The sequence below is a fragment of the Carlito syrichta genome, unplaced genomic scaffold, assembly GCF_000164805.1.
Source record: "Carlito syrichta isolate Samal-C Ts95f unplaced genomic scaffold, Tarsius_syrichta-2.0.1 Scaffold305797, whole genome shotgun sequence".
Taxonomy (NCBI): domain Eukaryota; kingdom Metazoa; phylum Chordata; class Mammalia; order Primates; family Tarsiidae; genus Carlito; species Carlito syrichta.
The window spans coordinates 175,240-188,614 of record NW_007249893.1 but is presented as its reverse complement, the minus strand read 5'-3'; the positions used below and the strand labels follow the sequence as shown (position 1 = coordinate 188,614).

At 58.1% G+C, this 13,375-nt stretch overlaps 3 protein-coding genes across 4 annotated transcripts in view; all 3 read right to left on the bottom strand.

Annotated features, from left to right (window-relative positions):
* RIN1 (Ras and Rab interactor 1) overlaps window positions 1-1,684 on the bottom strand; it is a 4,864-nt gene extending 3,180 nt beyond the window's left edge. The window contains 6 exon segments of the mRNA XM_021714821.1: window positions 1-478; window positions 614-705; window positions 823-895; window positions 978-1,092; window positions 1,188-1,368; window positions 1,531-1,684. The exon segment at window positions 1-478 is cut by the window's left edge and continues 1 nt beyond it. Coding sequence (XP_021570496.1) covers window positions 1-478; window positions 614-705; window positions 823-895; window positions 978-1,092; window positions 1,188-1,368; window positions 1,531-1,616 — 1,025 coding nt within the window. The 5' untranslated portion in view covers window positions 1,617-1,684.
* Window positions 1,685-2,576: 892 nt separating this feature from the next.
* On the bottom strand, window positions 2,577-7,266 carry BRMS1 (breast cancer metastasis suppressor 1). Of its 2 annotated transcripts, none has more exons than XM_021714822.1 (9): window positions 7,123-7,266; window positions 6,956-7,046; window positions 6,666-6,793; window positions 6,424-6,503; window positions 6,237-6,333; window positions 5,583-5,675; window positions 4,158-4,222; window positions 3,444-3,483; window positions 2,577-3,037 (listed from the first exon to the last, which is right to left on the bottom strand). In XM_021714822.1, the coding sequence occupies exons 1-9, from the start codon at window positions 7,259-7,261 to the stop codon at window positions 2,934-2,936; spliced, it is 837 nt and encodes a 278-aa protein (XP_021570497.1). In that variant the 5' UTR covers window positions 7,262-7,266; the 3' UTR covers window positions 2,577-2,933. The 2 variants fall into 2 exon arrangements, with proteins under 2 accessions (XP_021570497.1, XP_008060898.1); XM_008062707.2 differs by having other exon boundaries at window positions 3,013-3,088.
* A 3,874-nt stretch (window positions 7,267-11,140) lies between these two features.
* B4GAT1 (beta-1,4-glucuronyltransferase 1) lies at window positions 11,141-13,369 on the bottom strand. Its single transcript, XM_008062706.1, has 2 exons — window positions 12,266-13,369; window positions 11,141-12,019 (listed from the first exon to the last, which is right to left on the bottom strand). Exons 1-2 carry the CDS (start codon window positions 13,319-13,321, stop codon window positions 11,828-11,830), a joined length of 1,248 nt encoding a protein of 415 aa, XP_008060897.1. The 5' UTR covers window positions 13,322-13,369; the 3' UTR covers window positions 11,141-11,827.
* Between the last annotated feature and the right edge of the window lie 6 nt (window positions 13,370-13,375).

Here is a 13,375-nt window from a genome sequence, read left to right as displayed (position 1 = left end):
CGGCCCAGGAGGGGTGAGGTCGCCGGGCTCCCCCGGGACCCCGGCGCCCCCTCCTCCTCGGAGCTGCTGGGAGAGCCACAGTCCACCTCCTGGAGGGAGGGCAAGGGTGGAACGCTGGGGCCGCCACCCCCTGGCACGCGATACCCCACCGAGCTCTCCCTCCGCAGCAGCTGGTGAGGGGGCAGCCGCTCAGTCTGGCTGGGGGCTGCCCCTGGCAGTACTGGGACCGGGGGAGGTGGCACAGCGGGTGGAGACAGGGGACTGGAGGTCTCTGTGGACACGCGCACTTTGAAGCTCCTTTTGAATTTCTCCCGCTTGGTGGGCCCCAGGTCCCCTGGAAACAGAGGATTGAAGAAGCAGAGGGCGGCTCCGGTGCCCTGGTCCAGCTCTTGAGGGGACCGGGCCTTGAGTCGGGGCAGTGGCGGGGCTTCAGACGGGTCCAGTTGAGCCTTGGTGTTGAGGGAGGAGCTCCAGAACTCTGGGGAAGAGAAACCCACTGGGGAGGGTGCCAGACAGGGGAAGGCGCAGGCTTTGGGCTGTGTGGTGAGTGCCTTTCCTTTCCCTCTGGGCCTCAGCTTGCCTGTCTGTGCAGTGGGTGGCAGGAGAGCCTTACCAATGCCCAGGTGGGAGATGGCCTCCAGCTCCTTGAGGGTGGCTGCCTGGTGGATGGCTCTGGGGAGCTGGAGTGGGAGGAGAAGGATGTCCCTGGGGCCAGAGAGGGGAGCAGAAAGTGAGGTGGGATGCTCGGCCACGGGAGGTGGGGTGGGGATGGTCCAGGGAGCAGGACCCCAAGGACACTAGGCGCCCCACGGGCAGACTCACCGGGCGTGGCAGTAGGCGCAGATGAGCTGGACCAGGTCCGGGAACACCAGCTGCGAGCCCTCCAAGGACATGCCTAAGAGATGGGAAGTGAGGTTGTCCCCTGGGGATCCCCCTCCCTTTTTCTAGCCTCTTCCCGCCAGGCTAGCCCCTCTCACCGCCAGGGCTCTCCAGGATGTAGTGGCTGGAGACGAAGGATGGGCCGCTGGCCTCGGGCAGCCGCACGCACAGGGCTTGGCACTGGCGGGGATTAGATTTCCTCACCAGGAACGTCTGCAGATGGACGGGGTCGGGAGGCTCGGGTCCTTGGGACCGGCCTCCTCCTTCCCACCCTGGCTGGCCAGTCCCTGGAGGTGGGCAAGACTCACCCCCGGAGGCTCGGTCCTCAGCATGTGCAGGGCAGCGGCGGCGTTGGCCCGCAGCTGCCGCCACACAGACCGGGTGAGCAGCAGACGTTCCCGCAGGCTCACAGCGCGCCCTGGCCGCTGGGGCCCACCTGCTTGTGTCCCGCTGGCATTGGGCACATCGTACAGTGGGTCCTGGGCTGGCCTGAGGGCGGGCACTCAGACCTGAGCAGGGGCCCAGGGCCTGGGACCCTTGCCCGTCCCTTTCCTTCTTCTGGGCTTCCCACCTCCCCTGTCCGGGGACAGAGAGACCCACCTCTCTCAGTCCCTCCCCGCCCCACCTGGCAGCCCTGCCAACTTCACTAACTTTTCTCTCTCCAGGTGCCCAGGAGAGAAGCTGGACAGGCCGGAGGCCCCGAGAGGGCCTGATCCTGGCTCCCCAGGGCTTTCCATGGCTGGGAGCTCCCTTGCTTCTCCCAGGACTCAGGAAGAAAACCCAGCCTCAAGGCACAGGCACGCACATTCCCGGTGAGTAACACTTCCTGAAGGCGGTCGCCTGTCACACCCACCAGTTAACTCTTGTGTGTCCACCCCGCCTGGCCAGTGCCCGCCTCCTCTGTTCTGGGCCCAGCCCTGAGGGGCAGGGATCCCCTCCATTTCAGCGCCCCTCTGAGGGCCCCGGCTGTTAGGCTGCCACCCCCACACAGGGCCCCCTGCAGCCTTGCCAGCCACTTCACATCACCCAGGTGGGCAGGAAGGAGTTAAGCAGGGTCTGACTCAGTCTCCATAGGCCCCAGCCACGCCCTCAGGCACCTCCGAGTCTGTGGTCAGTTGCTCATCTGCCCCTCCACCAGGGGATCAGCCTTGGGGGAGAGCACCCCCTACTGGCCACAGATGACTCAACCCTGAGCCTAACCTGGGTTTGGGGATTTCAGGTTGCCATGGAAAGAAGATGCCGTGTCGCCATGGAAACCAACCCCTTTGCTTAACTGAGGTTCTGGGGGCGGTTCTGACACTCAGCGCTAACAGGGGGGAGTCTGGCTGTGAGGTCGTCGGCACATGGCGCTGCTGCCGGCTGCCTCCCACGCACACAGGCTCTGCCAGCCTGCCTTGCCAATCTGCCACTGGGACTGGGACAGGTGCAGACATGACCCTGGCTCCAAGCACCGAACCAGCCCTCCTCACCCTCCGCCTGTGCCACATGTTGCTTCTGACTGCGCACCAGCATGGGGCAGTCCAGGGCCCAGCCCCCTCTTCCCCAGCCTCACCCCAAGGCAGAGCACTCCAGCTCCTGCTGGTTGGTGAGAGGGACCAAACTGCAGGACCCCAGAAGAGGGCCTGCCTGTCTTAGGAGCCCCCACCCCCAAAAAAGCCCTGATTCCCTTGCAAGGTAAATCAGACACACAGGGCACGCCAGAGTCTCAGGAGAGGCTTTAATTTCAGTCCTCAAATCTAGGAGGCAGCCACCAAGAACTGCCCTGAGAAAACCTGGGGAGCCTGGCTTGTCACCTCCAGCTCCAGCCAGGATGGACAGTCACCAAATATCCTTTCTGGCTCAGAGTCCCCGCACAGTGGGGCCCAGCTCCCTAGCCCAGTGGCTGGAGGCCAGGGTCCAAGATCAGCAGGATGTGGCTTTGGCTTAGGACGTCATCTTTGTCAGGGAAACCCTGAGGAGGCTGGTCTTCAAGAGGGGAGGCAGTGGGCTGCTCAGGGATGGGGATGACAGTCTTGCCCAGCCAGGTTGACTCTGCAGCCACAGTCGTGCAGGCCTCAGGGAGGGCAGAGGAGTCCAGGCCAGTAACGGCTGGAGGGGAGGGCCCAGCAGCAACACTGGAGCAGCTGGGCAGACCCTGGGGGCTTGTGGGTGTGCTTTTCTGCAGCAGGAATCCGAGGGACCCCTTGGCTGTGAGAGCAGAGTCACGGTCCTAGGGTGTTGGGAGGGAAAGCATTGAGAGGGAGACAGCCACTTCTTATGGGAGACTGAAGGGTGTGACTTCAGTCTGGCCCAGGACAGGCCCCCCAGGAGGGCTCCGGGAAGCCCCACAGTCAGGGGCTCCCTGACCCCTCCTGGCTGGGGTCTCATTAAACCAGAGCTTCTCCTCCCCCATCCTGGATCCTGCTCCCCCAACTCCCACAAACTCCTCAAACCTAGATCATTCTTTCTCGGGCCACTGATTCTGACATGGCCATGCCCCTCTGTGGACTCCTTCCCAGGACTGGGCTGTGGGGAAGTGACGGCAAGAAGGGAGGGGGAGCAGTGCGACATCCATGGTTTCTTACCGTCTGGCTTTCTCTTCTGAGGGGACACAGCTGCCCTAGCCTACGTGGGAGAGAAGAGAAGCCCCCCTGAGAGCCAGCCTCCAGCTTGCCAACTCCTTCCTCCACCCTGGCGTCATGGGGAGGGACTGTTGCCCCAGGTCCGAGAGCCAAGAGCATAGGACCCCCCAGGCAGAACCTCTGACCAGCCTCCCCCCAGCCCCACCCCATCAAACCCACCCTGGAAAAAGAGGCTGACACAGATTGAAAGTCCCTTCTTCAGCCAGGCTCGGTGGCTCAGCCTGTAATCCTGTGCCTTTGGGAGGCTGAGGTGAGTGGATTGCCTGAGCCCACGGGTTCGAGACCCGCCTGGGCAACTTGGCGAGACCTCATCTCTTCAATAAATCAAAAATTAGCTGGGCATGGCAGCGCTCGCCTGTAGTTCCAGCTCCTTGGAAGGCTGAGGCAGAAGGATCGGTGGAACCCAGCAGGTCGAGGCTGCGGTGGCCGGGAGCGGCCACTGCACTCCAGTCTGGGCGACAGAGTGAGACTCCAACTCAAAAAAAAAAAAAAAAAGTCCCTTCTTCCAGGCAAGCTTGAACACAAAGAGAACCCAGGCTGAAGATGGGGGAACAGAGAACTCCAGGCCCCAGGAAGCTCAGGCCTGCAGAGGGCACAGTGCCGTCTGGGTGCAGGACACTGAGGTAGGGCGGGGGACATGGGCAGCAGCAGACCCACCTTTTTGATGGCTGTCCAGTCTTCTAGGATGTCAATCTCCTGCAGCATGTACACAATGTAAGGGCCTGAGACAGGGGTCAAGGAAGCAGAGAGCCCAGTGGAGGAAGCAGGTGATGAGGGCACAGTCTGGGAGTCCGAGGGTGGCAGGGCCACCTGCCCAGCACTCAGAGGAGAGTGTGGAGGGGGAGCTGACACCCTGGGTCTGAGCTCAGGCTTCGCCTCCTACTTCTTGGTTCCCTGGTTCTGGGGACCCTTGTGGCCTTTTTTTTTTTGAATTAGTCTCACTTTGCCGCCCAGGCTGGAGTGCAGTGGCCACTCCCGGCCACCGCAGCCTTGACCTGCTGGGCTCCACCGATCCTTCTGCCTCAGCCTTCCAAGTAGCTGGAACTACAGGCATGCACCACCACGCCTGAATATTTTTAAATTTATTTTAGAGATGCAGTCTCATCAAGTTGCCCAGGCTGGTCTTGAACCTGACACCTCGGCCTCCAAAGTGCTAGGATTACAGGCATAAGCCACTACGCCCGGCTGGCCTATTTCACTGAATCCATCGAGGGAACTAAGCCCTTCCCTGACCTCCCTCGCTCACCCAGGCCCATCCCACCCTTCAGGGGCCCTGTTCCTTTTCCTATTCCGTATTGTCCAATGTCACGGTTTCCTCCTCTGGCTGCCTGCCCCATCTAAAGACAGACTCAGGCCTCCAATCCAGAGATAAAGCTCCTGTGCTCTCCACCTGAAATCACCAACGCCCTCACCTTCCATGTGCTCAAGTCACTGCCTTCCAGACTTCTCCCTCCCTGCCTGGGCCTGCTTTCGAGCACCGGGTGGCCATGATGACTGAGACTCTGGCTGCTGCAGGAATGCCCTCCAGGGTGTAGGAGCACTCAACTCTGTGCTGATCCAGGAGGGATGAAAACATGGCGGGCCCTGGACTGAAGGAACTTTTGCCTAGGAAGGGACAGAGGCAGCTAGTTCCCTCCAGGACGTGGACACCCTGGGGTAGGGCACAGGGGTGCCCAGGAAAGTGGAGTCACAGGCACTGGAGGACGAGGAGAAGTTTCATGGACAAGGCTTGAGATGAGCCCAGAACAGCCAGGGACAGTCTCTGCGGAGGATAGGAAGTGAGCAAAAGTGCCCGGGGAAAGCTGGGGGCCTGCTCGGCTACCAGGAGACAGAGGCCTTAAAAGCTGAGACTCCCTTGGTAAGCTAAGGGGAGTCACTGAACTGAAGTTTCTGTTTTTCTAGGGTCCACATAGCCCAGGGGACACCCAGGACCCCACAAGAAATCGCTTAGCTGGATGACACCCAACAACCCTGAGTGCATCTCGTCTGACTGTCCTCACATCCCCTCCAAGCCCCTCCCCGGGGTCTGGAGCTGACCCTGACGTCCTACCCATTCTCAGGCCATCTTGGGTGAAAGGATACCAGAAACGAGAGGTGCCTTCTTCCTCTTGCTGGGCGGCAGGGGGTCCCAGGACTTGGAGCTGCCTCTGGCGTGCAGTTTGTCATCCCACCACTCTGTGTCCCCAAAGAGAGTCAGGATTGGGGTGCTGGCCCACAAGACACCTCCTCCCCCATAGCCTCTGTCCCCCCCACCATGGGCCAGCCCAGCCTCCCCTCTCTGCCCCATCAACACCCTGAGCTGAGCTTGGGACTGGAAGCCCCTCACGTTGTTCAGGTCTTAACTGCACAGCTGTGCAACTCCAGGAAAGAAGCCACTTCATTTTTGTGAGCCTTGGACAGTGGGATGATGACAATTCCTGCCTTTCTAAGAGCCTATATGATCCTAAGTACGTGGACGTGGAGGGGACTGAATATATGTCACATTGAGACCTGCTGCCTCCATTCTGGAAAGAAAGCAGAGGCAGATGAGGGCAAGGGCACCCGTTCTGCCCAAGCCCCTCTGTCTGCCAGGCACTGGCCAGACACTCTCCAGGCCTGGTCTCCTTCAGTCCTCACAGTGACTCTAAGAAGCAGGTCCTCTGACTTTCCCTGTGTGCAGTCAGGGAAGCTGAGGTCCAGAGGGGGGCGGGCATTGACAGCGCTGGGCCCGGCCCTGGGGCAGGCCCTCGCGCTCACCGGAGCTGAGGTCCAGGCTCTGGCGGTCCTCTTCCAGCCTCTGGATCCGTTCCTGCAGCTCCCCCTGCAGTGTGTCATACAGCAGCAGCTTCTCGCTCTGGAAGAGTGGGCAGCGGCTTAGCCAGGCAGGATGGGGAGGGGCCGCTTCAGGCCTCACCTTCCCCCCCAGGTGACCCGTCAGGCTCACTTCCAGGTGCTGTTTGGCTCCCTGAAGCTCACACTCGTACTTATTCCTGATCACATCCAGGCAGAAGCCCTTGTAGATCCCTGCAGAGGGACGGAAGAGAGGGCCTGCTTGGCTGGGGGGCCCCAGTGCCCACAAAGGAAGGCAGCAGCGAGAACGGGGTGTGGCAGAGCAGGGACGAGGGGGGAAGGGGACAGACAGTCATGAGTTCTGGAGGGAAACAGGACCCAGGACCGCCCACAGACCTGCCACCTGAATGCGAATTTTGAGGCTCTGCTGTAGCCCCCCAAGAGGCTCTGTGTACTCGGGAGCTCTCTCAGCCCCCACTTCCTCCAGCCGCAAGCGCAGCTGACTCAGTCGTTCCCTGAACAACCTGGGAGGTGAAAAGGCAACAAGTACTCATCCGTGCCCATTCTACCGCTGGTTCCGCGTTGGTGCTCTCTCATGGGGGCCGGCCACCCCTGCCCAGCACCAGGCCCACTGCCTCCTCAGCCCAGGGGCCTGGAGTCCCAGCCCAAGGTGTCCCTGCACTCACTTCTCCTTCAGCTCCGAGAACTGCTTCTCCAAGTCCATCATCTCATTGACACACTCGCTACGGCGCCGTTCATAGTCCTCATCGTCCATCTCTGGGACAAGAAGCCAGTCAGGGACGTGTGTGTGCGTGCGTGCACACGCACATGCGGGCGTGCGTCGAGGGCTCACCTGAGCTCTCCTCCTCTGACTCAGTTTGGCTGCCGCTCCGTTCCTCCTCACTCTCTTCCTCCTCCCCATTCATCTCGGCGGCCGAGTCGCCCTCTGCTTCCATCTCTTCTGTGTCTTTGCTTGGAGGCTGGATGGGCATCTGGAGAAGGAGAGGAGCCATCACTCAGAGCTGCCCAGGGTTCTGAATGGAAAAGAGGCCGGGCGGGGAGTTGCATCAAACCCAAACCCAGATGGGACAGCCAGGGCAGTGACTGACCTCACCACTCAGCACACTGGGTGGCGGGTGTGCAAATGGCTGGTGGCACCTTGCACAGAAGCCTGGGGGCTGTGGAAACGCTCCTGCCCTGGGCCATTGTTGGTGACTCCAAGCCCAGAAGTACCGGCCAAGGCTACGATCCACAGATGGGAAGAGCCCAGGGGAGCTGCCCACTGCCTGTGGGACTGGCCCAAAGTTCTGACTGGGGTTTTTTGGTTTTTTTTTTGAGTCAGAGTCTCACTCTGTTGCCCAGGCTGGAGTGCAGTGGCACGCTCACGGCCACTGCAGCCTCGACCTGCTGGGCTCAGGCAATTCTTCCACCTCAGCCTTCCAAGTAGCTGGGACTACAGGAGCACACCACCATGACCAGCTAATTTTTTTTTTTTTTTTAGTTGGAGTCTCACTCTGTCACCCATGCTGGAGTGCAATGGCACACTCACAGCTACCCCAGCGTTCACCTGCTGAACTCTGGCGATCCTACCGCCTCAGCCTTCTAAGTAGCCAGAACTACAGGCGCATGCTACCATATCCAGCTAATTTTTTATTTATTGTAGGGACGAGGTCTCGCCAATTTGCCCGGGCTGGTCTCAAACCCATGGGCTCAGGCAATCCACTTGCCTCGGTCTCCAAAAGTGCTTGGATTACAGGTTGAGCCACCAATCCTGGCCAGTTTTTTGATTTGTTGTAGAGAAGAGGTCTCACCATGTTGCTCAGGTTGGTCTTGAACCCCTGAGCTCAAGCAATCCTCTTGCCTCTGTCTCTGCCTCCCAAAGTGATGGGATTGCAGGCATGAGCCACCATGCCCAGCCATGACTGGAATTTTCAAGGTCCTACACAGACTGGGGTTGAATTACAGGGTCCAGCTACTTCCCCCAGCAGTTCTCACACTTCTACCTCCCTCCATCTGCCGTGCTGTTCCTTTTGACTCTGATATTCTCAACTTCTCCTCCTGATAACACTCTACAATCCCCTTGTCTTTCACTGTGCTCTAGGTCAAATCCCATTTCCTTCTACTGCCTCTGGGATCCTGGGTCAGCTGTGCTCTCCTCTCTCCTCTGTCTTCACCTTCTTCCTCCTGGCTGCCTCCTGCCCATGCAACGTTAGATGTGCTCAGGTATTTCTACCATCAAGAAAAAGCAGAAACACAAAGCCTCACTCATTTCACTTAACTGTTTCCTCTTTTCCACTCCACAGTCACACTTTCTAAGTCTTGTGCACATTGCCTGTCCCTACTCTCACCTCTCAGTAGGAAAGGATACTGTATCCTTTGCTACTGTATCTGTTGTATCTGTTTCTGTACCTATCAATTTCAGCGAAACTGATCCTGGAGTTAACTAGTGATTTCCCTGTGGCTAATGCCAATATTTTTCAGTACTTATCTTGACTTATCAGCAACTATAAACACTATTAAGCATTCCTTTTTTAAAATTCACTCATCCAGCACTTATTGATCATCTAATATATGCTAGGTATGCTCAGACACTATGGTAAGTGCTGGGGCACAACTGTGACAGATAAACACAGTCTTTGACCCCAAGGAGCTTACAAAGTCCTGAGAGAGAAGGGCAAAGGAACAGACCATTACTATGATATGAGGAGAATTAAGACCTGGGGCATAAGGGAGAGATCTCTAACTAGGACCTGAAGCTTTCTGCAGCAGTGAGGGTTTCCAAAGGATGATGGACCAGATGGGTGGACTGAGCTGATTGACAGAGAGCGAACATTCCAGGTAGAGTGAGTAACATGTGCAAAGACCCAGAAATAAGAGAAGGCAAGGAGTTGGGGCACATGGGTCTAAGCCTCAGTGAGAAATCTGAGCTGCAGAGAGTCAGTCATCAGCATATAGCAAGTTCTTCATGCCAAAAGACAGGCATGAGACAGGCAACAGAAAATATGCAGTGAGAAGAGGTCCATGATGGAACTCCCAGAGTTACCAAAGGGGCAGATGAGGAGACCCCTGTGAAGGAGGGGAAAAGACCCAAAATCACGGAGAAAGAGAACTTCAGATGGAGGCAGTGTCAAGCGCTGCCAAGAAACCACCTAAGAGGAAGAATACACAATCTTCTCAGCAGATAAGCTCCCTGCCTTACTAAGGATTTCTATTTCACTGTGATGTTCTTCCAACTTCTCTGGCCACTTTGTATCGCTTTAGAACAGTGTAGACACCACTCTCCCCAGGAAGCCTTCTTTGTTTACATCTCCTATTTGCCCAGTCATTTTTTTTTTTTTTTTTTGAGTTGGAGTCTCACTCTGTTGCCCGAACTGGAGTGCAGTGGCCGCTCCCGGCCATTGCAGCCTCGACCTGCTGGGGCTCCGGCGATCCTTCCACCTCAGCCTTCCAAGTGGCTGGAATTACAGGCGTGTGCTACCACGCCTGGCTAATTTTTTGATTTATTGTAGAGATGAGGTCTCACCAGGTTGCCCAGGCGGGTCTCGAACCCACGGGCTCAGGCAATCCACTCACCTCAGCCTCCCAAGGTGCGGGATTACAGGCTGAGCCACCGAGCCCGACTATTTGCCCATTCTTAGGTCTGTCCCCTAATCAGTCTATCTCACCAGGGCAGGGGCTGCACAAGCCTTATTCAACTAGCACAGTACAGGCTCACTTGGTGACCCGAAGGATTTGCGAATACAAATTTAACTAAATAAACTTTTGTAGGGCTGGGACAGCTTCTGCTTTTTTAGCCCCAGGTCCCTATGGCGGTAGCAAACTTTCACTGACACCTCCATTCATGTTGCGTAGAATGTCCGACTCCATTCATGTTGCGTAGAATGTCCGGCCCGGGGAAGAGTTTCGTCACGTGCCTCAATGATTTCACCAATGATCTGAAACCTGACCAGGAAACCCTGGTTCTACACACCAGCCTCAACGTTCTCATTCTTAAGCCGCAGCTCCCAACATCTGCAATCCCGCTTCACTGATAAGAATATTTACTTTGTGAGACGCAGGGTAAGTCCTATCTCCTCCGGAAGCCTCTCTCTCCTTCAGTTGACCCTGATTAGGAGTGAGTGGAATTAAGTGACGATCTCCTCTCCTTAACCCGGGTGCAAAGAGAGGACAACCATGCTTGCTTTGAGTGTTGTAAGGGATGGAAGGGCACGTTGTAAATCGCTGTACACCGGCCATGTATATCTCTAGGCGGTAAGCTCCTCTGAGACAGGTCCTCAGGGAAGGCAGACCCCGCTCCACTCTCTCCCGGCTTCTCCCTCCCCGCTCCACCCCCCAGATGCGGGCCCGGCGGTTCAGCATGCATTAGGTCGGTCGTCTCCGCTTCGGCCCCGGAGGAGGGGACAGTGCCGGTGCAGACCGACTGATCGGAGGGGCCGGACCCAACGCCAGGCGTGGCGATACGCACCGCGAGCAGCTGGGCCTCCGGCCTCACGATCGAGACTTCCCTGAGAAGTGCCCGAGGCTGCTGGTACCGACCGCTGCCAGCCTCCTGTAAGCGCGGCGCGGGTCCCTCTCCCCCCCACGGGAGGCGGGGCCTGTCGGCGCTTCCGTGTGCGTCATCAGGAGGCGCCGGCCGGGGGAGCTCGCAATTGGACGGCGGGGCCCCGCGGCATGCTGGGATACCGCGGGTCGGTCTCCATAGCAACCGGCCGACAATCAAACGGGCCTTCAGTCAGCAGGGAAGGCCCGTGTGGTTTCCTGGCTTTGCGGCGGGCGCCCCTCGACTCGCGGTCCTCCTCCCGGGCCCCCCCACCCCCAGCGTGCACGAGAACCCGGGGCCCCCCAGCTCGGGAGAGTAACGGAGCCAGCTGTGGGTGTGAACACTTATTTATTTACACGTTTGTCATCGACAGGCACATACTCAGTCCAGCCTGTTCCAAGGTACAGATCTCAGGCTATCACCCCCAGACCCTGCAGACCCTTCCCTCCTCCAGAGCCCCCCGAGGGCGGAGGCGTGAGAGAACCGGGAGGTTTAGGCTTCTGCCCAAGAGCTAAGAACTAAATTCTATGACTCCATTTGATTTATTTTTAAAAAGCCCATTGCATTAAGTACTCAGACTTTTCAGCTCCAAAACATTCATACTTTTTGCTCTCCTACTACCCACCCACCCAAGATTGTTAATAACAATAATAATAACAACAATAATAATACTGTAATAATATTAATAATACTTCACATTTGTACGAAGCTTACAGAATGTTTTCACATACAGCATCTCATCTGAGCCTCCCAACAGTTCTGTGAGGTAGGCATTCTCGCCTCCCTTGTTACAGACAGGGTAACCGAGGCTCAGAGAGGTAACGGGATGTGCTCAAGGCCACACAGCTAGTTAGTGGTAAAGCTAGGACTCGATCCCAGCACCCCATATTCAAATCCAGTGTTTCAACACCACAGCTACCTCTGTAAAGCAGAGTGACATTTCTTACCCCAGTCAGGCCTGAGGGGCGGCCTGAGGAGCCAGGAGGCTGAGATTTCTCAGATTAGGGGAAGGAAGGGCTCAGCAGCGTCGGGGAGAGTTGGGGTACTTGGCCTTCAATTCCTGTTTGAACTGGCGGTAAAGGATCTTATTGTGCTGGTTTTCAACCTCTTTTTGGGGATGGAACTTCAAGGCCTCTTTGAAGCCCTTATGAACCAGGAAACCTTCGTTCAGCACCTCGAAATCAAATCCTGCCACGTGCAGCTCACAGGCCTGTAGGGGGAAAGACAGGTCAGCAAAGTTTGATGCCATTGGCAGGACTAAGACTGACTTCCCTAAAGGCACACTCCGGCTTCCTCATCCCCCCAGAGGCATCCTGGATCTTCCAACCATCCTACTCCCTCCTCAACTAGGATCTCTCCTGTTTCATGACCTCTTTCCATCCAAGGCCACTCATTATACTCCCTGACCCCACCATCCCGCCTGTACCATTTCCCCTGCCCTCTCCCTCATGGGCACCTGGCTGATTCGATTGAAGCCGTACTGCCGAAAACGCTCGTCGAAGGTGGGCACCTTGCCTCCTGCCACATAGAATGGCTCCCAGGGGTCCTGCCAAGGCACCACGTAGGCAGGCCTCAGCAAGCTCTCTTCGGGCAGGTTGACCCAGCGGGAATAGTTGGTGGGTGCCTGGCAGGGCGTGCACAGCCCGTAATAGAAGGGCCGCACCTCACCCACTTGGTAGAGCTGCACCAGCTCTGTCTTGCTCATGGGCATGCGGCGGGCTCGTCGGATCTCGAAGGCAGGCACCACCAGTGCCGTGCCCCCCCACTGGTTGCTCTGATCCAGCATCTCCCGCAGGCTTCTCCACAGCCCCTCGCTGGGCACCATGTCCACATCGACCACCAGGACATAGTTGGTCCCCTCACGGGCCAGATTTCTCAGCAGGTTATTGGGGTAGGAGACATTGGTACCCAGAGCGTAATTGATCCCGGGCTGGGCCACCCTGGTTAGCTTGTCAAAGACCTCTTGGCAGGATCGCAAAAGGGCAAACTCCCCTGGCTCCCGAGGGTCGGGCACGGCTGCCTCATAGCGCGAGGGGCACACGAGGTGCATGGCGACCCGGGCGCGCATGTCGGGGCAGTGGCTGCTCAGCGCGTAGGCCAACACTGTGGCCAACTGCGCCTCCTCCTTGGTGGCGGCGAACACCGACACGGACAGCGGGCCCTCCCAGCGCTCCAGCAGCCCGGAGAGGTGCAGCAGGTTGTCCACGCTGGCGTGCGTGGCCAGGATCACATCGTTGGGATCCATGGTGGTCTTCAGGAGGCCCCTGTAGACGCGGTAATCGCCGCTGGCGTCCAGGACGCCTCCGGAGGCCAGCGCGGTGCGGAGCTGCGCCTTGACCTGGTCCACGGACCGTGGGGACGGGGGGAAGAACTCAAAATACTGGTCCTGCTCCTCCTGCCCGTGCAGCCTGGACAGCAGCGACAGGTAGAGCAGCTGCAGCATCGCCACCAGCATGAGGGCGGCCAGCAGCAGCTGGTAGAAGGCACAACGGATGGCGTAGGACATCTGCATGGCTCTCAGGGCTCGAGCGCGCAGCGGGGACCACCGGCCACAGCCTCCACCGGC

Bases quoted from the DNA above. Each gene is read 5' to 3' on its own strand.
- B4GAT1 (XM_008062706.1), bottom strand. From the start codon at position 13,321: ATGCAGATGTCCTACGCCATCCGTTGTGCCTTCTACCAGCTGCTGCTG. The intron at 12,020-12,265 runs GTGCCCATGAGG...TTCCCCCTACAG, and splicing joins GCTTCAATCGAATCAGCCAG to GCCTGTGAGCTGCACGTGGC.
- BRMS1 (XM_021714822.1), bottom strand. From the start codon at position 7,261: ATGCCCATCCAGCCTCCAAGCAAAGACACAGAAGAGATGGAAGCAGAG. The intron at 6,334-6,423 runs GTGAGCCTGACG...CCACTCTTCCAG, and splicing joins GAGCCAAACAGCACCTGGAA to AGCGAGAAGCTGCTGCTGTA. The intron at 3,484-4,157 runs GTGGGTCTGCTG...TCTCCCACGTAG, and splicing joins ACTGGACAGCCATCAAAAAG to GCTAGGGCAGCTGTGTCCCC.